Source organism: Ochlerotatus camptorhynchus, unplaced genomic scaffold (genome assembly GCF_037179485.1).
Source record: "Ochlerotatus camptorhynchus isolate MF236.1 unplaced genomic scaffold, CSIRO-AGI_Acam_v1.1 ptg000150l, whole genome shotgun sequence".
NCBI lineage: Eukaryota > Metazoa > Arthropoda > Insecta > Diptera > Culicidae > Ochlerotatus > Ochlerotatus camptorhynchus.
Window position 1 is genome coordinate 4,391,741 of NW_027040640.1, and position 25,860 is coordinate 4,417,600.

Sequence of the window (25,860 nt, forward strand, 5' to 3'; positions counted from 1 at the left end):
AGACCATAATCGCGATTTGAGGGGTGTTTAGGTTTTCGAAATTATAATACCCGTTTTGCTCGGTAAATTTGGCCTAAGCTATGATTTTTGTTTTCCACATCATTAAAACCGTGCTTAGGTGTTTGATACCCGATTTTCTCCGTAAATTGGGCCTGAATCATGTTTTGGTTGTCCAAATCTTTAAATCCATTTACCTCCGTAAATATGGCCTCAATCGCGATTTGAGGGGTGTTTAGGCGTTCAAATTTCATATACCAGATTTTCTCCGTAAAATGGTCTATACATCATGATTTATCTTCCTTAATCTTTAAACCAATTTATCTCCGTAAATACGGCTTGAATTGAGATTGGTTCAGGTGTTTGTGTACCCAATTATCTCAGTTCTTTTGGCGTAAAATTGGCCTCAATCATGATTTGGGGTTTCTTTATCATTAAACCCGTTTACCTACGTAAAATTGGCCTTAATCGATATTTTAGGGGTACTCAGGTGTTTTAAATGTGTGTACCCGATTTCTCCGTAAATTTGGCCTTAATCATGATTTGGGTTTTAATAATCATCAAATCCGTTTATCTTCGTAAAAATGGCCTTAATTTCGATTTGAGGGGTGTTAAGATGTTCGAAAGTTGTAAACCTGATTCTCTCCGTAAATTTGGCGTAAATTGGGTTTTCCAAATCATTTATCCCACTTATCTTCGTGAAATAGTTTGTGTGGATTGCTATTTGATGCAGACAAAAAGTGATGTTGTAGCAGAGTATAAAACCATAGTTATGCTGTAATGTAACAATGCATTGTAATAAGCAATTTTAATAAGGCCTAAATTTAAATTTTTGGGTGATTTGGGCTGGGCTGACAAATGTCAATTTAAAACATGGCTCTCTTCTGAAATTGATCTCCCTTTTTATGATTTTAACATTATTCGATTGGATCGTGAGGATTCACGGATTCCTTCTATAGACTGAATCTTCCCGAATTCCCCGGTATTGAAGTTGTCGCATTTCAGGCTACTATTGCTTCTGTATGTATTGCTCCTAGAGTCTCTGTTAATCGCAAACAACTTTTCGACATATGTGCGGTACTTCCCGCTCCATGGTTGATCATGGGAGATTTTAACTCCCACGGTACAGGCTGGGGGGAGCTGTACGACGATAACCGTTCTACTTTGATTTATGATCTCTGCGACAACTTCAACATGACAATCCTTAACAATGGAGAAGTAACACGTTTGACTGGTCCATCCTCGAATGGTATCAGATTAGACCTCACCTTTTGCTCCAATTCACTATCGTTGGATTGCACTTAGCATGTAATCCAGGATCCGCACGGTAGTGATCATCTGCCGATCAAAATTTCGATTGCCAGTGGGTTCAACTTGTCAGAATCCGTTAACGTCGCGTATGATCTAACCCGTAACATCGATTGGACTAAGTTCCAATCTGCGATAGGCGATACAGTATCGTCAGAGGAAGAGCTTCCGTCGATGAAGGAGTATAACTTCCTCTTTAATTTCATCGTCGACAGCGCACTTCGGTGCCGCGATCGGCAATTCGTAAGAAAACATCATCAACAATGCACGGAGGTTTACCTTAAAACGTCCGACGCGTTTAAACTTTTTCGGAAACGCGGAACACGCGAGCATTTCGTCGCATACACATTTCTTGAACGCGAACTCATCAAGGCCAAAAAACGGGGTTACTGGCGGCAGTTTGTAGACGGATTGTCGCGCGAAACGTCTATGAATACGCTTTGGAGTACGGCGAGAAGAATGCGTAACCGGTCTACTGACAACGAAAGCGAGGAATACTAGGATCGATGGAGTCTTAAATTCACGCGAAAAGTGTGTCCGGATTCCGTTCCGTCGCAGTTGATTCCTCGCGAAACCGCAAATTCGGTAGACGAAATCAGTCAGCCTTTTTCAATGGTCGAACTTTCACTCGCTCTCCTTTCGTGTGGCAATTCTGCCCAGGGATCTGATAGATGTAAGCTTGGCTTACCTGCCAGCCTATAGCTGGCCCGATTAACCCCGGCGGGGTGGTTACGAGCATGCTTGGCACACACAGTTTTGCTCACGAACTACTCATTTGCTAATAACTTTGCACAGAGTTGACGAAACATAGTTCTGTTTGAAGCAGTCGATAGAATAGAGTTTAAGCTTTTTATAACTATTAAAAGGGTTCTTTTTATTATAGTAATAAACTGTATTTGATTTTGCGTTGCAAAAATGAAGTGAGAAATGCTCGGTGCACATCTCGGACTTTAAGTGTAAAATTAATTGACGTTGATTCAAATGATAAGATTTACCTATTTTTTGCATGTCTACAGTAAACTGTGATCCTAATCTATCAATTACCTTAAAGAAAACTAAATTTCAACAACTGAGTTAAAAGTTATTAACAAATGAGCAGTTGGTGTGTACAACTGTGCATGCCAAGCATGGCTACGAGCAAGGGTACTTCCCCCTAAAGTCGTTCGGATTTTGGTGAAACAAAACAACAACAAAAATTCAATTTTAGACGTCTATTCGCTACTTATCTTCTCCTCCTCGCTGTTGCTGATGCTGTTCGGTGGGGCCTTTCGACGACGGTCTGGCGATGCTTCTGCTACAAAGCACGGATTGTGCTGAGCGGTTACACCTACTTCACCTTTGGCTGTCTAGCAGCTGTCCTTGACAATTAGCGCGGGAGATGAGCGGGGCTCGTCTGTTGGAACCCCCCCGGCGACGTTGGTGACGAATCACCGGATTGCCTACTCGCCGTAGGCAACCCCGGCAGACACCGTAGTGTTTCTGCCCAGGCAAACTCACCTGCCTGCTTCGTCCTGCTTGACGATTAACTGCGGTGGCAAGACAAGCTCTATTGGCTGAGCCACCGCAGTCAGGACGGCGGGTGTTGGCCGGATCCTTGGGGAATAGCCAGAGAAACGTATAGCTCCTGCTTCCCACAATGGCGATCCGCCACCCTTGGTTGTTGCACTAAACAACACTAATTTTCGCAGCCACGAGGCCGGCTTCCACTCTCGGTGCACTACACAAATTGTAATTGCACTCGCGACGCGATTGGGAAATCTTCCCAACAGGATATGAGCTAGTTCGGGACCCAAATCTCGGGAAAACCGTGGCTCGAATTGTTCTCTGGTTTCACAACGTCACAATTACAAAAACAAAACCGCCATCGCCACTGCAACCACGCTCGATACATTTATGTTGCTTTTTATGATTTCGCCTTTTTTGCAGCGGGAGGAGCTTTTGGGACCTAACTTTATTTTGGACGCGATACAATCTAAAGCGATATTTTTTTTTCCTATCAAGCTAAACTAACAACAACAAAAACCGAATAAAATAACGCGCAAAATTTACAAGTTAAAATTATTCACGAAGGCAAAGTGGTGAGTATGTCGCCGGCCGTGCAATGACAACAAAAACAAAGCATATGCATAACAAACACGGCACACGCTCGTGAGAAACACGGCAATATTACACTCGGCGGCAAAACTACACAAAACGGGATAAATTGTAACACGCAGGTTACATAGAATCAAGTTCAACTTGCTGAAAATCCTCCCGGACATCGCTAAGAGGCATATGTTGAACTTGTTCAACCAGTTTTTGGAGCTCAATATTGTTCCCGACGATTGGAGACGAGTGAGGGTGATAGCCATTAAAAGCCTGATAAACCCGCATCGGATCACAATTCGTATCGGCCCATCGCGATGCTGTCGTGCATTCGGAAATTGGTGGAGAAAATAATCGACGAACCACCTTCTTTCAGATACTCAATTTGTTTTCCGAATGGTTAAGGAGACGAACGACTGTGTCGCTTTTTCTCGGAAATTCAGTTGGCTTTTGCTAAGAAAGAGCAAATGGCTTCTGTGTTCTTGGATATCAAGGGGGCTTTTGATTCAGTATCCGTTGAAGTTCTTTCAGAGATCCTCCACGTTTGTGGATTGTCTCCATTAATGAATATTTTTTTGCACAATTTGCTGTCAGAAAAACATATGAGCTTTTCTCATGGAAAATCAACAGCTTTTCGATTTAGCTACATGGGTCTCCCCCAAGGCTCATGTTGAAGCCTCCTTTTGTACAATTTCTACGTTAGAGAAATTGATGACTGTCTTAGTGACAATTGCACGTTGAGACAACTTGCAGATGACGGCGTAGTGTCTATCACAGGGCCAAAAGAGGTTCACCTGCAAGGACCCTTACAGGATACCTTGGACAATTTATCTACTTGGGCTATTCAGCTAGGTATCGAATTCTCCACGGAGAAAACTGAGTTGGTCGTTTTTTTCTAGGAAGCATAGCCCAGCACAACCAAAGCTTCAAATTTTGGGTAAACCGATTGCTCAAACGAGTTGTTTTAAATATCTTGGGGTCTGGTTCGATTCCAAGTGCTGCTGGAGATCCCACATTGAGTATCTGAGACGAAAATGCCAACTAAGGATCAATTTCCTTCGATCAATTACCGGAACGTGGTGGGGAGCCCATCCGCAAGATCGTCTGACGTTGTACCAGACAACGATTTTATCGGTTTTAGAATATGGTAGTTTTTGTTTCCAGTCGGCAGCTGGAGTTATTTCTGAGGCTCCTCACTCGTTGCAAAGTAATGAACCCAATGATGATCGAAAACTTTGAGGAGCTTCTGGAGCTAAATCCTCATACATGTTTTATGACTTTGTACTACCTATATTTAACACAGGATGTCAGCCCTTCAAGAAATATTCCCAATCGTGTAGTCTTCTCCGATTTCGGCAATTCAGTGAAATTTGATTTATCTTTGACGCAGAAAATCCGCGGAATTCCAGAGCATCATCGTCCTATGATTGCTCCGTCATTATACTCCGCAAAGTTTGGCCATGTTGATTCTGCAAGAACGTTTTTCACAGATGGATCTCTAATAGAGGAGTCCGCTGGTTTTGGTGTATTTAATGAATTTCATTGCGCTTCTGGAAAACTTGAAGCTCCTTGCAGCGTTGCCAGATTGTTTTCCAGCTGACCGGTACCAACAGTTTTAAAAAACGGTATTTATCGTTATTTATTATCTTAATTAAACTTATATTTTTGCCGTTGGCTTGATGCCAAAACATCAAACTTTTAGTCTTTTAACGGAAAATTTGCTTTCCAGGTGAAGCCGGAAGAAATTTTGGGCAATGTTTGAGCTAGCTTCTGAAGAAAACCGATCAAATTTTCATAGAAAGAATAAAGTAGCTCTACTGGAGGAAGTTTGAAGAAACTTCTAAGAGAAGTCAGAAAAACTTCCGAGGAACTTCCAAGACAACTATCGAGGAACATCTGATGACAAGTTAAAGCAGCTTTCGGAAAAAAAATAATCGGATGACACATCCAGAGGAAGCCAGACAAGATTTGGTAATCTGAAACAAATTCCAAGAGTAGTCATTTCCATGGAAAGCCAGAAGAAGCTCAGAAAAATCTTCCAATTGAAGCCCAAAAAGAAACCTACGGAGAATGACTTAAGGAGGAATTTCCAAAGTAGGCTTACGGATCAGTCGCAAGAAACTTCAAGGAGAAGTTGGGGAAAAATTCCGGAAGAAAGAGATTTCTTAGGGATGTTAGCACAACATTACCTGAAGTTCCTTACATGTTCTAGTAATCCTGAGTAATTTTCCTAATTTTTATAAAACATCCCTGGAGACCCAACAGTGCACCTGAAGTTTCCTGAAATGCACTTCGGAATATCACATAATTCCTCGGAGCTCCTTGCACTTTTCCTAAAGTTTATGGGGCTGTTTTGAAGTTCTCTGATCATCCTCGAAGTACTGAGAACTTCCTTGATTATTATGAAACTACCAGAAAATCTCAAATCTTCTTTGAAGGTGTCCGGACTTTCATGAAGGTTTCAGAACTTCTTAAGTGCTCTCACAATATTCTTGTAATTAATGGATCATCAGCTTTGAATTTCTGTGATCTTCTCGGTTTTTAAAAGTTGTCGAAACTTGCCTCTCACAATTTTCTAGTATTCATGTTACTTCTCTTAAGCTTCCAAAAATTTTCATGAACCTCTCGGTACTTTGCTCAAGTTTTCGGAAATTCCCCGAGTTTCTCGGATTTATTTTAAAAGTTTCAGCAATTTTATTTAAAATAATTGATCTTTTCTGATGTTCTCAGAAATTCCTTAAGTTCTCTGAATTGCCCCGGAAAAATGGAATAGTTCTGAAAACCATTAAATTTCCCTGAAGTGCTTTACATTTGTGAAGTTTCCAAAATATTTTTGATGTTTCCTAAGGTTTATTGAAGTTCACTGGACTTACCTGAAATTCCCGCGTTCTCGAATTTTAACAGAATTGAATGAAACTTTATTTAATTCATCGGAACTTACCTTCACAAATCTTTGAACTTACCCAAAAGTCTGAACTAATCTGAATATTCAGATATTCTTAAAAGTTCCTGCAGTTTTCCTGAAGCAAGAATGGAACCGCAATAAAACACTTTAAGTATCCCTGATGTTCCGAGGAAGTTGAAAAACTGGCGGGAGAAGACGGAAGAATCTTTCGAGCTAAGCCAGAAGAAACTTCCAATCAAAGTCGAAATTACTTTCCCGTAGGAATCGGTAGATAACTTACGGGGTAAAGTGAAACAAAATTCCAAGGGAAAATTGAATAAACTTTAGAAAGTTAAAAATTCAACATATTGATGGACCTATTTATTCACTGAATAAAAGTATTTTCCGATTCCCAGGATCAGGAATTACCGGGATGATTCATCATTTGTTTCTCAATTTCTGGGTAGCCAATATCGGCGAGGAAATGGAAACATTATTCGAAAGAGTATCAAGCATAAAACGGCATTAAAAGTAAGAGATATTCAAAAAATAAAAGTCTCTAAAATGGTTTTCTCCAACAGTTCAGCGTGGACAGGCAATCATTTTGATTATTATAAAAAAAAAAAATCGGTATAAATCGGTATAAAATCTAAAAAATCCGTATTCCGAGAAACCATATCTGTATATCGGTATCAAGTTCGAAAATCGGTATATCTAGCAACGCTGGCTCCTTGTTCTGTGTATGTAGCTGAACTGGCAGCAATTCACTACACTTTGGAAACTATTGCTTCACTTCTTCCAGACCACTACTTTATTTTTACGGATAGTCTCAGTTCTGTCGAGGCTATCCGCTCCATTAGGCCGGTAAAGCACTTCTCGTATTTTCTCTTGAAAATACGAGAGCTTCTTAGTGCTTAGTGCTCCCTTTGCATTGCTTAATTTTGGGCAATGAGAAGGCGGATTCACTTGCGAGGGTGGGCGCTATGAAAGGCGACATTTATGATCGACAAATCGCCTATAGTGAATTTGTCTCTATTTATCGTCAGTAGTCGCTCGTTAGCTGGCAACATCAATGGAGTGAAGGGAGCTTGGGACGATGGCTACATTCAATTATCCCTAAGGTGTCGAAGTTTGCATGGTTCAAAGGGTTGGACTTGGGTCGAGACTTCATACGCGTGATGTCTCGTCTCATGTCCAATCACTATTGTCTAAACGCTCACTTGTTCCTTGTGGGGTTGGGAAACAGTAATCCCTGTGAAAGTGGACAAGGTTTCCAGGACGCAGATCACATCCTTTGGGCTTGTGCGGAGTATCGTGGAGTCAGATCACAGACGACGGGATATTTTGGCTAGACGCGATCTGGAGTTTATGAAACTAATATATGTTTACTTTAACAATATTAACCTTAGATTGTAAGTTTGATTAACCGTGGTTTTAGTTTGTATTTTGTACGTGTGGGTTTTTTTAAATGTTTGTTTTCAAGATGAATAATAATAATTTCATGTTTTAGGATTAATTAAATATTTGTATCGTAAACCACATTTCAAACCCATCCAAAAAATTGTAAATCGCCACTAACCTCGAGAAGACCGTGAGTAATCGGTCAAATCCTTTAATTTTAGATTTAAGGCAATGATAATGTTTAACGAAAATGATAACTCGGCTCTGTAAAGTTTATTCGATGGAGCCTGTACAAATAAAGTAATTATTAATAATAATAAATGTCATTTTCAATGATAGAACTCACGCGATTTCTACAGAGATACTTGTGTCACTATCATCGGATGAGAAAACGATGATAGAGGTTTTTCAAAATTCTCATAGTATTTTTTTTTTTTTTTTGCTACGACAGAACGTGACAGTGGTGTGAACATCGCAATTACTAGCTCAAAGTTTATTGATAGTATTGTTACTTGTACCGCGGAAATCTTAAAAATATATTCACTCTACCGATTACAAACTGTTGTTTGCCTAAATTCATCTAAATCAGTAAAGAATGTTGATGTCCAAACCGTATGATAATTATACTGATGAGTGCTTGATCATTGCACAATGACAAGAAAGCTCATGATAGGTAGTTTCGTCTCGTGATAGTGAGAGGATCTGTTTTCTCATTGGGGCACGATATTCACCACCTCTGGATTTGGGATTTAAAATCTTTAATCGCGATTATCTCCGTGAATACGGCCTAAATCGTGTTTTCAGCAAATTTTGGTGCTCAAAAACATTATTCGTTTGTAAGGCCATTCGCGTTTTTGGGGGTGTTTTGGAGTTCTTAATCTTAAATCGCGATTTTAAGTGTTTTTAATTTGCAGAAGCTTAGGCGCTAGGTGTCTTTGTTCCTTTTTTGATTGGCATCCAATATTCCAATGTATCGCCTAGCGACAAATATATAAACAGAACTCGAGAGGTATGTTCTTATAAGGCACCATTTCAGATCCCATTCCGAACAATACAGTCCTTTTCCTATTTACATACGTCTTCATGAAAACAGTTAATTTATACGTAGACCGGAGACAATTAATAACCTGTTTCTATCCATTCACCCATCATCAACATACTTTGAGCAACACAACAATTCATCTTCAGTTCAATCCCGGACACGAGTGAAAACATGCTCAATGAATAACAATAATAGAGACCTTCAAACTAACCGTCACTGTCCCTGCCGATAATCGCATATCAGTCCCACCTTCATTTGATTTCCTATCCATATGGGACAGTTATGCGATTATAGGCAGTGTAGATTATTATTAGAACACCTTTGTCTTCTCTTTCTTCTTCTGTGACTTGAATGGCCATACGGCGTACGTGGAATTGTGTTCGTACTTTAATAACACAAAGTCGTAACTGTCCTCCGGAATCCTACTTGACTGGAGCGTTCGCAGTTTAGTAACCAATACTACACACTATTGGTGAGTGAAGGTCAGCCGGACGGAAGGTAGGGCCACAATACTGAAAGTGGTGGATCTGACAAAAATGTTCACACAGCTCGTGTTCAGTCGCTGTTATTTATTTGATTCGATGTACCAGCAGGTCCAAACCCTTAAATTCAACAACACTCACAGCAGGGACGCGAAATTAATCTTGATAAGTCGATCTTTTTCGTGCCACGGTACCTTCGTATTTATGGGTCTTCCAGGAAATTTTAACCCACGCAGCGCGAACAGTGAACCGTCCTCAATCACATCTTGTTCTTTTTTTTTTGGTTCCCATTTCAGTATTTAAGACTAAAAGGCAAATGCAATTCAAAGGCGTAACCGATTGGTATACATGCATCAGAAAAAAAAATACATACATGGTTTCAACGCTTCTTTGCAATCACTCATAAGCATACAATTCATCGTAATTCGAATTTATTAAAAAAAAAAGTATGGCTAATGTAACCGTTTCATTTAACATAGAAACTTTTCGAAATAAATACACAAAAAATAATAAAACGAAATAATAAGGTTTCGTATCTATCCTGCAAAAAATCAGACATTCAAATTTATGGCATCTTCGATAGTATCAACAACGTTATCATTCTTACATTATTTACTGCTCTGGAGATAAGCCGTCAGGTCTGTCTGACATTAGAATCGACGAATAGAATCTTCATCAGTGTATGTATGCATCTTATCACTTCTCCCCACATGTGGAACTTCTTGTCCGAAAGGTAAACAATAAAGAAGACTGGGCATAAACGGGCAGACTGGCAATTCTGTATAATTGAGTATTAGTTTCCACCAGCGATATTATGTAGAAATAGCATATCAACAGAAGTGCCCAATTTTTGGTATTTTCAGTTAAAAGTGAGGAACTACCGGTCTAATAAATGTTTTGTAGATTATAGTCAACTTAGAGCGGTTGCGAACTTGAAGCGAGTTTCCGTTCCCTGCCACAATGCGTCTTCATTAGGGTGCTTCATTTTAAACTGAACATTGCATCAGGTCCTAAGTATCATTGACAGATTCGTCGACTTTCTCTTTGTATCGCCACGGCCATATTAAGACATTCCCAGGTATTTTCAGCACACAGATCTATAAAAAAAGCTTTTTTTCTAGCTTCTAAAAGGTGTCCCACATCAAATTGCATCACGGAAAAAAACGCTGTAGAAAAGCTTTTTTTCTAGCTTCTAAAGGGTGTCCCACATCAAATTGCATCACGGAAAAAAACGCTGTAGAAAATTACCCATTGGGTATTTTCTCTTGAAAATTTGGGTTGGAATTAGGTTAGAGTGTATTGTTTACACTGTAGTTTTTATCGCTGTCAAATTGTAGGAAAAAATGGCGTCACCCGAAAAGCAACGTCGCGAATTGATTTTGCGCAAGCACCTGGAAAATCCTCAACTCTCTCATCGGGACATCGGAAAACAACTCGGAATCGTGCAATCAACGCTGAGTCGTGTCATAAACCGTTACTACGAAACTCTGAGCATCGAACGGAAGGAGAAATGCGGTCAGAATCGATGTTCTATTAGTGATCAGGATCACAAGCGTGTCGTGACAGCGTTTAAGCGGAATCCCAATGCTTCGGTCAGGGATGTGGCCAAAACGTTGAATCTGTCCAAGTCTTTCGTTCAGAGAGCCAAGGACCGGGAGGGACTGCATACGTGCAAAGTGCAGAAGGCTCCAAAACCGTGACGAACGGCAAAATACGGTGGGAAAGTCACGGGCCCGGAAACTGAACACCCAGATGCTGACGAAGCCTCATTGTCTAATCATGGATGACTACCGGGACTGTAAACGGGGAGATCTACCTCAAAGAGTGTCTACAGAACCGTCTGCTTTCTCTGTTGAAGCAACACGAGGGTCCTACGATCTTCTGGCTGGATCTAGCTTCGTGCCACTATTCAAATGTTGTCCTGGAGTTCATGCTTGGCATACACAGTTGTACACACCAACTTGATTTTGAAAAAATAAATGAATTTCTGATAGGCCACCAGTTCGATTAATACACTCCAAATATGAACCTGTGCAAAAATTGATCCCCGGTCCATGAGCTGGTGGGTTGATAGGTAAGGTCCAGGTGTGGGAGCTGCCTTCCTGGCGTCGGTAGCATTCGTACTCAGTATGGAAAACAATATCGACGGAAAACAAATGGTAAAGATCAATGATGGTTTAGACCTTGCGCCAATGATTTGGAATTCGTATGCTAATTACTATGGATGAATTTTAAAAAATCACTTATATCGCTCTACCTTTGCATCTACTTTCCCAAATGTTGAAAAAATGTAATATGGCAATGACAAAAATCCTATTGTTGCTACGATCATTTTTACAGCTTATCAAGAAATATACTTCCCAAGTTTTCTGATTTGGCGGCAAGACAGCTGTACTCAGAGTAAATATATTTGCAACGAGTAAATTTGAGTTACTCATATTTACTCAAAAATGATCAAAGTAGTCTCGATTTTCTGATCAAAGAAAATATCGTCTGACAGCATTTTTTTGAAGCATCTGTTCGCCCATTTGAAAGATCGAATCGCTCGTTTAACAAATCGAATTGTGGACAAACGAAATGCTCCTGTGGTGGTTTGACTGCACGACGGTTTTACGAGGCTTGTCGTTCGCGTGTGGCTTGGATGCCTTTCAGGCGCCTTCCCTCGTTGGTGAGGATTGACATGGCCTAGGACGATACAGGAGTGACGGGAGTGATCCGTTCCAAAAGGGGAATGCTCCTTTTCGGTTACCTGAGGTACAACCTGAGCTTTAAACTTCCTTCGTGATCTGTAGAATTGGTCCTTGACTGCTGATTGTGGTATATTATGTAGCTGCTGATTCTAGGCCAGATTAGGTCAGCTCTGACCAGTTTCGTGGAGTTTGTTAAGGTTCAACAATTAAATTTGTATTCTTCTTATTTTTGAAATATTTTTAAATCATCATCATTAGTATACACATTAGAGTGATGCAAAATTTGAAATTTTCGCTCCACAATACTTAAACAATTCCAAGTCGGATCCTGACTAGCCTCTCAAAATTTGAACCCATTTGGTGAGAAACTGAGATCGCACAAACCATTTGAAGTTTGTATGGGAATTACTATGGTTAAACCAAGATTTTTGTTCATGTCTATCTAATAATTCACCATATCGGTCTGCTTCAAAAACTTTCAATTGTACTTGTAGGAAAGCTACAACTTTGCTGAAGATCACTTTTTGATTAAATGCAAGGATCGAAAGTTATAAATGGTTCAATGCGCTGATGTCTTATGATCATGCTCAATCAACTGCTCAGCAGGCAACATTGTTGTTTCTGGGGCGTTAAATAGGACACAAAAATCATGGCTACTATGTCACACTGCAAAATACAGTGTTGCCTACAGAGCAGCTGCTTGATCATGTCATAAGTTTACCAATATCTTAAATAAATAATAACATTTTCCTGTCTCGTTTTACATAGAAACAATCTTCAGCAAAGTTGTAGCTGAGAAAATTTTCTATAAGAATGGTTATCGAACTGTTTGGCAGCTCAATATGGAAAAAGACTAAAAGACAATGAACAAAAAGTTGAGATTTCCCATAGTAATTTACATGCAAACTTCAAATGGCTTGTGCGAAGTCTGTTTCTAACCAAATGAGTTGTAACTTTGGGATGCTAATCAGGACCCAATTTGAAACCATTTAAATGCATTTTGCATCAGTCTAATACACATGCATTCACACATTATTTTCATTTTCATTTTGCAGCGTTTGGTGGGGCAATGGGAGCGCAAGTCAATCCAAAGCCGAGGATCAAGGACGGGTAATGGCTGAATAGTCTATGCGGACCACTTGAACGCCATGGGAAAAGGAAGGGATTGAAGAGGCCGGTTATTGGGGGGTTTTGAGGAAATGACACATAGTGATGCTAAATGTAAAGAAACCGAAAATCCATCTCCCACTGATTCATCCTTTCACATATATACCAAATTGATTTTTTAAAGCAATAATCAAAATAAACAGACAATACATGAAAAGGCTAATTGCCAGTTGCTTTAAAGGCTAGTTGCCTCTCTAAGCGGACCCTCCGCATCCTAACTCTTCTGTTAATCCACTTAATGCTACTAGGCTGTCTAAATTTTCTTATTTAAGTTCGTTTGATGATTATGATATCTCTAGTCCAATTTAATAAATAATTGAAATATCTTATCTATTTTACGGTTTAGCGACTTTGCAGTCAATTTAATTGTTTATAGGAAAGTTTGAACATACTGAGAGGTAAGCACATATCATCGGTAAGAGACATGTGTGTGAGAAAATTTGCGAAAAAAATCTAAGGGCACCGGTGGGATTCGAACCCACAATTCCCATTCAGTACACGGGTGCATTGCCAATTATACAACGGTGGACCTATGGTCTACGGATGTATTTGGCTAATGACATTTGAGTTTCGAATCCGTTCCCCACCCTAGTCTTTTTGCGCAAGCGTTCTCTGATACACAACAATCGTCTATTATCGACGATATGTGCTTGTACCGCAACCACTCAGTATCAGTCGATGTGAACAAACACAGCTCATTTTTTGTTATTCATCTTACATGCTGAAATATGTCCAGTACAGTATGACTCGATATGATATCGATATGAGTCGATAATAGACGATTGTTGTGTATCAGAGAACGCTTGCGCAAAAAGACTAGGGTGGGGAACGGATTCGAAACTCAAATGTCATTAGCCAAATACATCCGTAGACCATAGGTCCACCGTTGTATAATTGGCAATGCACCCGTGTACTGAATGGGAATTGTGGGTTCGAATCCCACCGGTGCCCTTAGATTTTTTCGCAAATTTTCTCACACACATGTCTCTTACCGATGATATGTGCTTACCTCTCAGTATGTTCAAACTTTCCTATAAACAAATATCTTATCTAGCTACCATGCTTTATTAAGTACCTGCACTTGTGAATGTAATCTAAAATTTAACGTGTTTCAAGTTGTTTTTGACTTTGACCTATATTTAATATATATTAGTTCGTCCCGGGTGACACCTTCATGTGACTAAAATGCTTCATTTTGAAGTTAGTTTCCTAGCTGATTTTTAAATTACATAGGGTATATGCTCCAACTATGCTCACACGCTTCCACTATGTCGCACCACAAAAATACGTATGAGTATATCACAATAGAAGCACGCCACAGTGGAAATCCCGAATCATAGTTCAAACACTTATCCCAAATCAAAATGAAGCACATATAAGATTAGTTACAATACCATGTACAAAAATGGTGTTTAACAATGTTTCCTGAGTCATCAATGAAAACAACAATGAAAGCTTGTCACGCAAATATAAGGAGCACCGTTGGGCACTTTCTGAAATATTTCAATAGTATAATTCCCTTGCAAACCCAAATAAATCTATCTGCGTAAAAATAAATAAAATAAGAGCGATTTGCGGCAAAACCCGCCAGTATCGCACCCAACGTCAGTGCCTATACGTAAGCGTACTATAACGCGGCTCTCAAACAAAGGAGTAACAAGTGTGATACTATCATTTCAGGCTAGAACTTTGGTTCTCTCATGCAATGGTTCATCAGAGAGGGGAAGTTCAGTAATCCTCATCGCATACTCATGACGCTATTCTGTCACGGCATGAGCCAACGATACCGGACTTAAACCAACCGTCTCCAACGCTCCACTATGAAGCATAAGATTAGGCCCGCCCACCAACGTCCAGGTTAAAAAACTAGCCAAGGGGAGGGAATACACATGCATTCACACATTATTAATACAAAAATTTAATATATGTATGTCATGATTTTAGAACGAAAACTTCCCGGCTAAAGCACATTCACTGTATTTGTGTTCTTCGAAGCATACCACAATTACACACAATCGAATACACGAAATTCAAAACAACTGCTTCTCAAAACTCTTGGTGAACAAAATGGAACACCAAGAAAACCATTTCAACTTTAGCGCTTTGCCAGCAATCTTAAGTGTATCATTGAAAAAGCGTCGCCAGATGTATTGCATCTAGCAATTAATTAAAGTTTATTACAACAAGCAATTGTGAAGTTTGACTCATTAACAAGGTCACCCTGTATGTATTTGGATGTATTTAATGGTGAATAAATATCGAAGGATATTTAAAAAAAGAAGCAAATAAATTATTAACCCTTTGTGGAACCTTAACACTAATAATCATGCCATGGTCAACAACCATAAACAATGCCGTACCATTTTTGGAAACACGGCCTCATATGTTTATTTCCTCAATTTTGTGCCCAGAGCACAACATTTCATGAAATATCAAGCGTCTAATCTCTAAAAAATGATCGAGTAATATTATAAATCGAATGGAGCTTCCGGTGAATTTATAGACAGCATAACATGCAAAAATCATTTGTTATAAATAATGGGAAGGCACTGTATTCTTATCTTTTTGAAAATCGTGCAGCCTGTATGTACTCTATTATTTTTATATATTTGTGTAAATTACGTTTTCATTGAGTTTCTAGAAGTTTAAAAAAAATATATAAACGTGAACTAAAGGGTGATACGGTCAAAATTTGGTCAAGGGAAAACGCGTGTAAATCGGTGAAATCGTTTATTTAAAAAATCAAATTAAATTTCTTTTTCAAGTTCAATTAGTATAAAATTCAGGAAAAATATTCAGTTAGGCTTCCGCTTTTCCAAATCATAATTGCCGGGCCTTACGCTTGACCCCTGCCATCAGATTTTGTACAGCCACCTTGTCCACCTTCTTCGCCGCAGAAAGCCAGTTTGCCTTGAACTGCTGCTCGTCCTTAGCAGTATTTTTGGTCTTCTTTAGGTTCCGCTTGACAATAGCCCAGTATTTCTCAATTGGGCGGAGCTGTGGCGTGTTGGGAGGGTTCTTGTCCTTGGGAACCACCTGTACGTTGTTGGCGGCGTACCACTCCATGGCCTTTTCACCGTAATGGCAAGATGCCAAATCCGGCCAAAACAGTACGGAACAACCGTGTTTCTTCAGGAAAGGCAGCAGACGTTTATTGAAACACTCTTTCACGTAAATTTCTTGGTTGACAGTCCCGGAAGCTATGAAAATGCTGCTTTTCAAGCCACAGGTACAGATGGCTTGCCAAACCAGATATTTCTTTGCGAACTTTGACAGTTTCATGTGCTTGAAAACATCTGCTACCTTTCCCCTTCCTTTTGCCGTATAAAACTCCTGTCCCGGAAGCTGCTTGTAGTCGGCTTTGACGTAGGTTTCGTCGTCCATTACCACACAGTCAAACTTCGTCAGCATCGTTGTGTACAGCCTCCGGGATCGCGCTTTGGCCGTCGTATTTTGTTTATCATCGCGATTTGGAGTCACTACCTTCTTGTAAGTCGATAGTCCGGCTCGTTTTTTGGCTCGATGCACGGTTGTAGACGATACACCCAGCTTATTTGCGGCATCTCGGAGAGAGAGGTTAGGGTTTCGCTTGAAACTACCGGCAACTCTCTTTGTCATCTCAGCGGCTTCCGGTTTTCCCGATCCAGACTTCCTGGCTGTCGACAAACGTTCCCCAAACACTTTAATTACATTTGTAACGGTTGATTTGGCAACTTTTAGCGATTTTGCGTGCGAGTAGCTCGGAATTTCGCGATGCGCGAGCAAAATTTTGATACGCTGCTCTTCTTGCTTGGACGGCATTTTGACAACTCAAGAGTGAATTCCAAAATCAAAATAGGAGCAACATTCTACACACACACACCTTCAAAATGAGGGGTGTTCAGGTTTTTTAAATGCAAAATTGAAAGAAATACGTCAAGTTGATATTGACCAAATTTTGACCGTATCACCCTTTATACTGCTCTAAGAATTGAATTTATTGAATTAATTTAGCCTAATCCGAACCTATCGAACCGCCTCAAAAGTCCCTACACAGAAATTCCAAGAAAGCACGTTAACTTACTTTGCTTGACAGCATCGGTTTCAACATTATTTTCAATATAACAATCAGGTTGCTATGTATATATAAGATATTGAGCAACGTGAGCTACTCAGAGTTACTCAAAATTAACTCCGGTTTTACTCATGATCAAAAGCTGTCTTGCCCCCAGGATTTGACACTTTTTTTAAAGGGATAAATTTAAAAATAAACGTACAATGTGATAGAATGCATCTATATTTACCAAAAAATATTGGATAAAATTTCGTGAAATTTTAATTTTATAGCCAAAATCTGAGTGGGACTGACTTGCAATTACATTTAACGTCAATGAGAAAAATAACCGCAAGTCAGTCACAATTCCATGATCATATATTCCGGTGAGTATGCGTCTTCATCAGACCAGAGCCAAACGTGCCAAACCCACCATGCGATAAATCAATTCACATGAGAATTCAAAAATAAGATCAATAAGAGTCATGATGAGTGACCAGCACCATGTTAGCCACACCCGGACATGTTCCGGGTATTCCCGGGGAAGTGGTAAATCATTTTTAAATCAAAATCTATCAAGAGATACAACAAATCACATGAGAATTCAAAGCCATATCCATTGGCGGTCAAACTGAGTATCGTAAGAACTATATTGGTCACACCCCGACATGTTCTAGATACCCTAGGAAACGTGGACAAAATCTGTCTTGAGACAAATTTCCTGATGCGATGTGTTGTCTAACAATTTTAATTCTATAGAAGCAATCCTAAAAACATATCTGTGACGTTGTTTTAACTAAAAATGCAGATGGGACTGACTTGCTATTACCGGCAGTATAGAAATATGAAAAAAAAATGCAAAATAGGATAAATCGACAGTGAGCATGCATAAGGGCCTATACGCGATTATCGATTCTCTTCGTCGATTTTCTCTTTCGTTAATAACTCGCTAGATTTAACGTTTATCGGTGCGTTTGCTGTTGCTTTTGATATGCAATACAACCTGTAACTACTCTGCATTGAACAAATTCTAGAAAATTGTATCGCTTAGCTGTAGCAATGCAAAGAGAAAATCGATGAAGAGAATCGATCATCGCGTATTCGCCCTTATGCATGCTCACTGTCGAAATGGACACATAAATATGTGCAAGACAACAACACCAATTTCATCACAACATAAATAGGCTTGTTGATCATTGTCATGACAACTACATATTACTTTGTCCAACGTTTGGACAACTACCACCAAAGTTAGAGCAATGTTAGTGAACATCATTAATTTCCCATACTAATTCATCGAATCTCCATACAAAATTTAAAATATTGTCATCGAGTTAAATTATTAGATATGCAATACATCTTGCACAGAAAAGTTCATCCAGAATCTAGAACTGTTAGCTGTGATAACTAGACTAGTTCAAGAGCAAATTTTCATTATGTCGTAAGTAACATTCGCACCGATCCGAGAAAAATAAAGTTTTGTTTTGATGACCGAAAAGTTATTCCTATTTCCAATTAAACACATATAATCTCATAGTGATAGCAATCTTTAACATATTTAGCCGGGTTTTAATCATACAAAGGCAAATCGCTAGCTTTCATGCTAAGAAATACTGGTTTTTGAGTCAAAAGTTATTATACGTCGTTTGGTGGCCCCTATTGTTACTTAAGTCAAAGTGTATTTACCAGGATATTCGGGAGAATTATCAATTACGTCTCTTTACGTGCAGCCCATTCATCATTTTAGGACCACTGAAATCATCTTAGCAACAAACAGTTCGATTTATTCACTTTAATAATGAGAAAGCGAAACGACGAAAGTACACTTTTCACGGGTTTCTCAGTGCTGTTACTTAAGGCAAACGGCATCTCCATAGAAATCGGGTGACTTAAGTAACATCGAAAACTATTTTGATCGGAAGGTGATTTCGTCAAAAAGCAATTCGACAGGTAAATAAATTTAAAAATGGGATGAATGTATGTATGTATGTATATACAATCCAACTTCCACTGTCCGGCAGTGTTTTTATGGAAGAAAAATGTTTGCAATATAATGCATTATTATCTTATACTGATCACATTGCAAACAATTTTAGCCCGGAAGTTGAAAGGCGATAGCTCTGTTGAGATTCAGTAATCCATTTCAGAATGCCTGGTCACTCACGTCCATTCCGAGGTTACTTTCACTTACAACAAGCCCCGCATACACGTAGTACCGATATAAAATGTATATTGGTACTGCGTGTACACTTCCATCATCAAAGCAATTCCTGCTTTGTAGATGGCACGTATTTAGTAGGATGCATTTCATATTTTTATATCTAGTTGTAATCAGTTAGATCTCACCGCTTATGCATTGTGTCCTCGACGTGGAAGCATCGTATTCTATTCTGCAAAATCATCTTTCCCGGTTTTTGTCCAGGGGCAGAACGCCAATGCTTCCGGAAGTGGAGGCGTAGCACCGGAACACACTAGCACGACGCTACAGCAACACAACTATTCAAACAAAATTCTAGCCCGGGAATTTTCACAATAATTCACAATATTAAAACACTGATAAATTAATCATGATGAATCTATATACACATGATAATAATAAAAACGATTTTTTTTTGCCTTTGGACAAGCCAAACAGCACGCGGAAAACACGGAATTTGTGACAGCGAAATTAAAACCGACCGTTTGCGGGCAGAGCCTACTGCGCACCTCATAAATTAAAAAAAAAAAAATAAAAAATGGGATGTGATCCTATATTCGGACAGTATATAGTGTAATAGCAGGAGCATCGATTGACACTGATAGCTCGACTTTGTTTACCTTTGTTACATTCGACGTAATGAAAATTTGCTCTTAAGTTATCCTTATCAATTCCTAATAAAAAAAAGAGTAATTGCCAACGACATCGACCGAACCACATTCACCAAACTCTCCCCTACGCAACCGATTTCATCCTGTACCTATATGAATTTTGATAATGCATCCACATACATACGCAACAAGTACGGCCCACGATGAGGGTGCTGTGCTGCTATTGTGTCGTTGCCTTAACTAATCTTTGTACTTTTATGTTTCTGTTTCCTCCTCCTCCCCGCCCCACCCCCCTTCAACAGATCTTCCACAGATGAGAGTTTCGCCGATTTATTCACCGGTCGGAGCTCGTCGCGTGCAGAGGGCTGTGAGTGGAGCATTCGAATCGCGCAGAACGGCTCAACATCGTCATCGGTCGCCTGTTTCCTAGCCAACCCCCCCTGGAGGGAATGTGTGTGATATGAAGAAACGGTAGTGGTTTAAATCCCAGAGAGTGCTAAATATATAAGTCCTCTAAGAATGATGTTGGAGATGATGATGATACACGTATTGCTGCTGTGAAAGTGAAACCGCATGCCTAGTGAAACGTGTCGTGTGGAAGAAGTAGGAGCGTAAAAATTGAAGAAAATTTGATTTGTAGTGGTCAGTGAGGCATATTTTCACAGACGAAGAAAATGCCTATGAAGGAATGGATCTACCGGCTGCAACCGGTGCAGCTGTACATTGTTTTGGTGCTGTCGATTTTTTACTTTTTGGTGCAACTGTTCCTGAGTCACATCTCCCATGCGTTGGTGCTGCTGGTCGACTCCTATCACATGTTGTGTAATATAATTGCCCTGAGCGGGTGTATCCTGACGATCAAGGTGAGTGTGCGGATGAGATGATTTGTTAATTCCGGTAGAGTCGGTGTTATCCTTGGGCCCAATTGAGTTTCGAGTAAAATCAGGCGAGCCATGATGAGTCGACGATATGGCGGGTAAAACGCAAAAATAACCGCAGATCACAAAAAATGATATACCTACCTACTTAGTTTACCACACAGTGTGTATGGTAGAACAATATTATAACAAAAAAAAAGGGGAAATGGCTCTAATGTTGGCCTATGGATCTTAGATTGGGCCCATCGTTAAAAATCTGCTATTTATCAATTTTATCTAGTTGAACGCGTTATTGGGAAGGTGCTAATGGATATTTTTGGTCGCTGTTGAAAATTTAGTCGATTGCTGAATTTATGCATGGACCCAAATTAGGTGCATTTAGGCCGACATTAAATCCATTTCCCCTATAAGCACTGCTGAATCCTCCATTATTTTGAAATAGACCATTTTACCTTTCATTAGAGATCTGTTTTAAAATAAACCACCGAAGGAACCTGGATATTTTTTCATAAGTTTCGTCCTAAAAATCACGAAGGGTAGCAAGTTGAAAAACCTTGAGCTTTTTAGATTTTTCGGGGATACAATTTTATGCTGGTTTTTGATTCCACTCACCCACTTTTAAAGATGCCTATTATCATTAGTTTATTTTAATAAACTTAATTTTGAGTAAATACTCAGTAAATCAGTAACGATAAATCAGGATAAAGGTTAGGTTAGGTTACTTTATTAAAGAGACTTGCAGCCATGGCCTGTTTCTTCTATGCGGATCTCCGAAGGAGGTCTCCGAGAAGAAGAATGGGGCCCCAGAAGAGGGTCCCTTTAATACAGAGTTGTTTAAACAGAGTATTGTATACTTTCTAGTTTACTGTCAGTAAGGGTCAATGGTTGTTTGCTGGTGGGTTCTGGTTGTGCCGTAGGTCTGTTTTGGTCAGTAGTCCGGGTTTTGGTGCACATGAGTCTAGGTTGTATCATTGGCCCTTTTTTTTGGCAAGGAGGAAACCTTCAAAAGGCCACCATGCCACCGCTAGACGACCGGGCGCACGGTTGCGGTGACACGGTGTGAGGGATTCTTACCGCACTAAAACCTCCTTGGACCCCTTGCCCTTTTTCCCCCGGAACCACTTGTCGTATTATTTCGGAGGGGGCTGTGCATTACGCACCTCACTGTACCTCAGCTAACTGGCGCTTCCACTTCGCTGATCGTCTCTCCAATTTGTGAGCCACTTAGATCCCAGCGTGGCGTTCTACTCGGTTAACCCCAGTGGTGGATTCAACCTAATCGGACGAAGAGTTCTCCCGGCTTCGGCTTTCACTTCGCACTTGTGTGAGCACATTACTACTTTCTAGATGGTCTCCTCGCCATTTTCGCTGCAGCGCTGACATGATCTGCGTTACTGCTCTGCTGACGGCGTTAAAGGTCAAATCTAGGACATTCGAAGACCACGTGCTCTGGTGATTCTTCCACATTCCCACACTCCGGACAGAAGGGTGATGTTGTGTGTCCGAACCGATGCAGGTACTTCCTGAAGCCGCCATGACCAGACAAGAACTGCGTCAAGTGGAAGTTGACTTCTCCATGCTTCCTGTCCACCCAGGTCGAAATAATCGGTATTAGCCTGTGTGTCCATCTACCATTCTCTGCTGCATCCCAATCCTGCTGCCACTTAACCAACGACACCGCACTCACGTCACGACTCGCATGGCATCATTGGTCTGTTTAGGGTCAGTAATCCGGATGCGAGTGGTCGATCCTAGACGAAGAAAAGAGTGCCACCGGTAGCAGGCTTAAGTGAGGGGTCCGCGGCAGCGAGCACCGAAGTGGTAGTTATCAAACTAGGTGGGAGAGTCCTACCTCTTTCAGAAAACCTAGTAGAGCAGCAGTCCGGCTTGCATAATTGCTGAGTGCATCTTTTACACTGCTTGGAATCCCGTAAAGCTATTTTGCTCCCTGGTATTGGGGGCAGTGACATAGGAAATGCTCAACAGAGTGATGAGTAGAGTCTTGTGGAAATCACCGTTTCCACTGAGGTTGTAGGAAAGGCGAGTGTGGCTAGATCTTAGGCGGGAGAGGACAATTTGGAAGCGATGGTCTGCTGGATCCTTCCATTTTCTCTTGTCTCCTTTGATTTTAAATCAGTATAAAAAGAAATCGTAATAAGCTCTTCAATGCAAAGTTTGTTAGCATAAGTTTTATTCGGTAAAACTAACGGACCAAATTGATATCTAAGGGGAAGTTTGCCACTCCGAAAAAAATAATTACGTTTCGATTTTAATAAAAAAATGTTTTTCGCTACTTTTTTATTCGCCTAAAAATTTTAGAAAAAAAATATTAAACATCCTAGTAAATCAGTTTTTCCTTAAATTCTTGAGAATATTTACATGTTAAAATATTTTATCGCATTCTCCACGGACTATAATGGCAATGTCATCCGCAAACCCAATTATTTCGAATCCTTGATGCTTTAGTTTTAGTTTTGCAGCTGTTTCTTTCACTACTGAATCTCCTAGATTAGCTAATATTTCTCTTTTTTTGGATAGCATTTCTACAATCCAGTTGATTATGTTTTTATTAAAACCACGATTTCTCATGGCGCTTATCATCGACGGGAAAGATGCATTATCAAATGCACCTTTAATATCAAGAAACGTTGCTAGTAGAATGTCCTTAGCCGCAACGGATTTTTTCTATTTTATCAATAAGAGTATGAAGAACTGTTATTGTTGACTTGCCTGACTGGTAAGCAAATTGTGTATTACATAACACAATTTTATTACTTCATTACTTCTTTTTTACATAATGGTTTATTAAGAAGTATTTATGATTTATTTATTTATTTATTTCATATTCATCTATGATTTTTTCCATTAATTTCAAAAATATTGACGAAAGGCTTATTGGTCTAAATGATTGTGGAGAAGATTTATCTCTTTTGTTCGCCTTTGGTATGAATACCACTCGGACTTGTCTCCATTTTTTGGAATGTATCCGAATAAGAAACTAGACTTGAACAATTTAATTAAAACAGGAATTATTATAGATTTACAATTTTGAATATGTGCTGGAAAAATTCCATCTGAGCCAGGAGATTTAAAAGAACTATAAGAATCTATCGCCCATTCAATTCTAGAGTTTGTAAATATTCTAATGGCAAAGTTTTCAGTCTCTTCGTTTGACATATCTAGCCCACATAGCGAGACATTTGTTTCGGTAGATCTATCACGTTCACGTTTTGTAGTTGATCATCAGTAGGAAGAGACCCTGGAAAATGGGTTTGCATTTGAGTTTTCATTTGAGTTTTCAGTAAAATGTCCGTCAGTCTTTTCGACAGTTCCAAGACCGCTAGAATGATCTTTTGAGAGAACTTTTTGAAGTCTTGCAGTTTCAGGGCTATTTTATATGTTTTCACGCATGTGTCTCCAATATTTCCGCTTGGATCTTCTTATTTCTCTGTTATATTCAGTTAACGCGTCTTTATATTGAGAGCAGTTTGAACTAAATTTTGCACGGTTGAATAGTTTGCTAGCATTTTTCCGTAGTTTTTTTCTAATCTATCATTCCACCAGGAAACATCTCTATTAGTCGAGCGCTCCTTTGTAGGACAACTGGCATTGTAAGCCTGATTCATATTAGTTTTTAAGTCATTAGCAACTTTTTCTAGCTTTGTAATGTTATCAATATTATAGAAAATGGTTTCATGTTGGCTCTTCAAATTTATGCTATATAGTTCCCAATTTGTTTTAAGATGATCTTTATAAACCTCCTTCAGTATATCATTAGCCTTAAATTAAAACTTAATTTGTTGATAAAGAAATTTCGTCTGATACACAAGCATCCTTCTTTCCTTCTACTGCTGTCAATTCTGAGTCACTTGGTTGGAAGAATTTACACTCGTTCGGCAATCTGTTTGTAGATGAGGATGGCTATTTTGATTCTATCTGCTTTACCTATAGGTAAGGCAGTGCCTCTTACGAATGTATTAGTAAGCGGGGCAAACTTTATCGGTGGTAGTGTGGTCCCGTGTACCCGAAGCTTCAGGCACCGGCAGGGTTGCTTCCACTCACTTGCTATAAAAAAATATTTTTGGGAATTATGCAATCATTAGATGTTATAATGCAACATAGCACTTGTAAGTAACAAGAGCTATGTGTCAATTTCGCTTTGAGAGCGTCACAATCAGCGATCTTATGTCGAGTCGAAAATCGCTGATTGTGGCGCACTGAAAGCAATATTGACAGATTTTATGTGTCAAACATATACTTCATGACCTCTTATTGTAACTTACAAGTACTAATTAGCATTAAACAATTTCATGATAACATAATTCTGAAAAACATTTTTTTATAGCAAGTGAGTAGAAGTAACCCTGGGCACCGGAGACAATAAAGTTGCGACGTCCCAATCACGATTTTTGTTCGGAGAGTTATTTCTTGTGTCGTCACCAGTTTTCATCTCCGAAAATGTTTCGTAGTATTGCTCTCAAACACAAACAACCTCTATCATGTGCCACTCCTGTATGTATATCTCATTGATTTTGATTATGTGGTGCTCGCGCGAGTGAATGAATTTTCCCATGCTTGCTGATACATGCCAATTAACTATTCGATCAGAAAGTATTGAACTACAAAGAGTAAGGTCCAAAACTTCTTCCCTTATCACATTAACAAATGTCGGGGAGTTCCCTTTTGTTACATATGTCAATATTATGTTGTGAAATAAAATCAAATAGACACTCACCCCTTTTGTTGATTCCGGAGCTGCTCGATATCGTATGATAAAAGCCTTATTTTGGCTTCTGCAGTGAGACACGAACGCTGCTACTTCTGGAGGAGGTGCATCTTCAATTTCGCCAGTAAAATATGCGGATGCCACGTAGAGCATCGGTTTTCCTTAAGTTAGTGAAACTGCAGCAATATCTCTATTGATGAATTCTGTAATTGGTGTAATTTTGGCATTAATATTGGCATTAATATTGACAAGAATTGCAGCTCTTGGCTTGAGCTGAGTGTTGTCATTTATAAACTTACACGATTGTGTAGGCATTCCCAAGATCCTGCTTTTATAAGTCCAAGGCTCTTGAAGTAAGG

At 39.5% G+C, this 25,860-nt stretch overlaps 1 protein-coding gene across 1 annotated transcript in view; it reads left to right on the top strand.

Annotated features, from left to right (window-relative positions):
- ZnT77C (Zinc transporter 77C) overlaps positions 1 to 25,860 on the top strand; it is an 87,258-nt gene that overhangs the window by 40,269 nt on the left and 21,129 nt on the right. The window contains exon 2 of the mRNA XM_065221934.1: positions 20,200 to 20,760. Coding sequence (XP_065078006.1) covers positions 20,572 to 20,760 — 189 coding nt within the window. The 5' untranslated portion in view covers positions 20,200 to 20,571. The remainder of the gene's footprint in view (positions 1 to 20,199; positions 20,761 to 25,860) is intronic.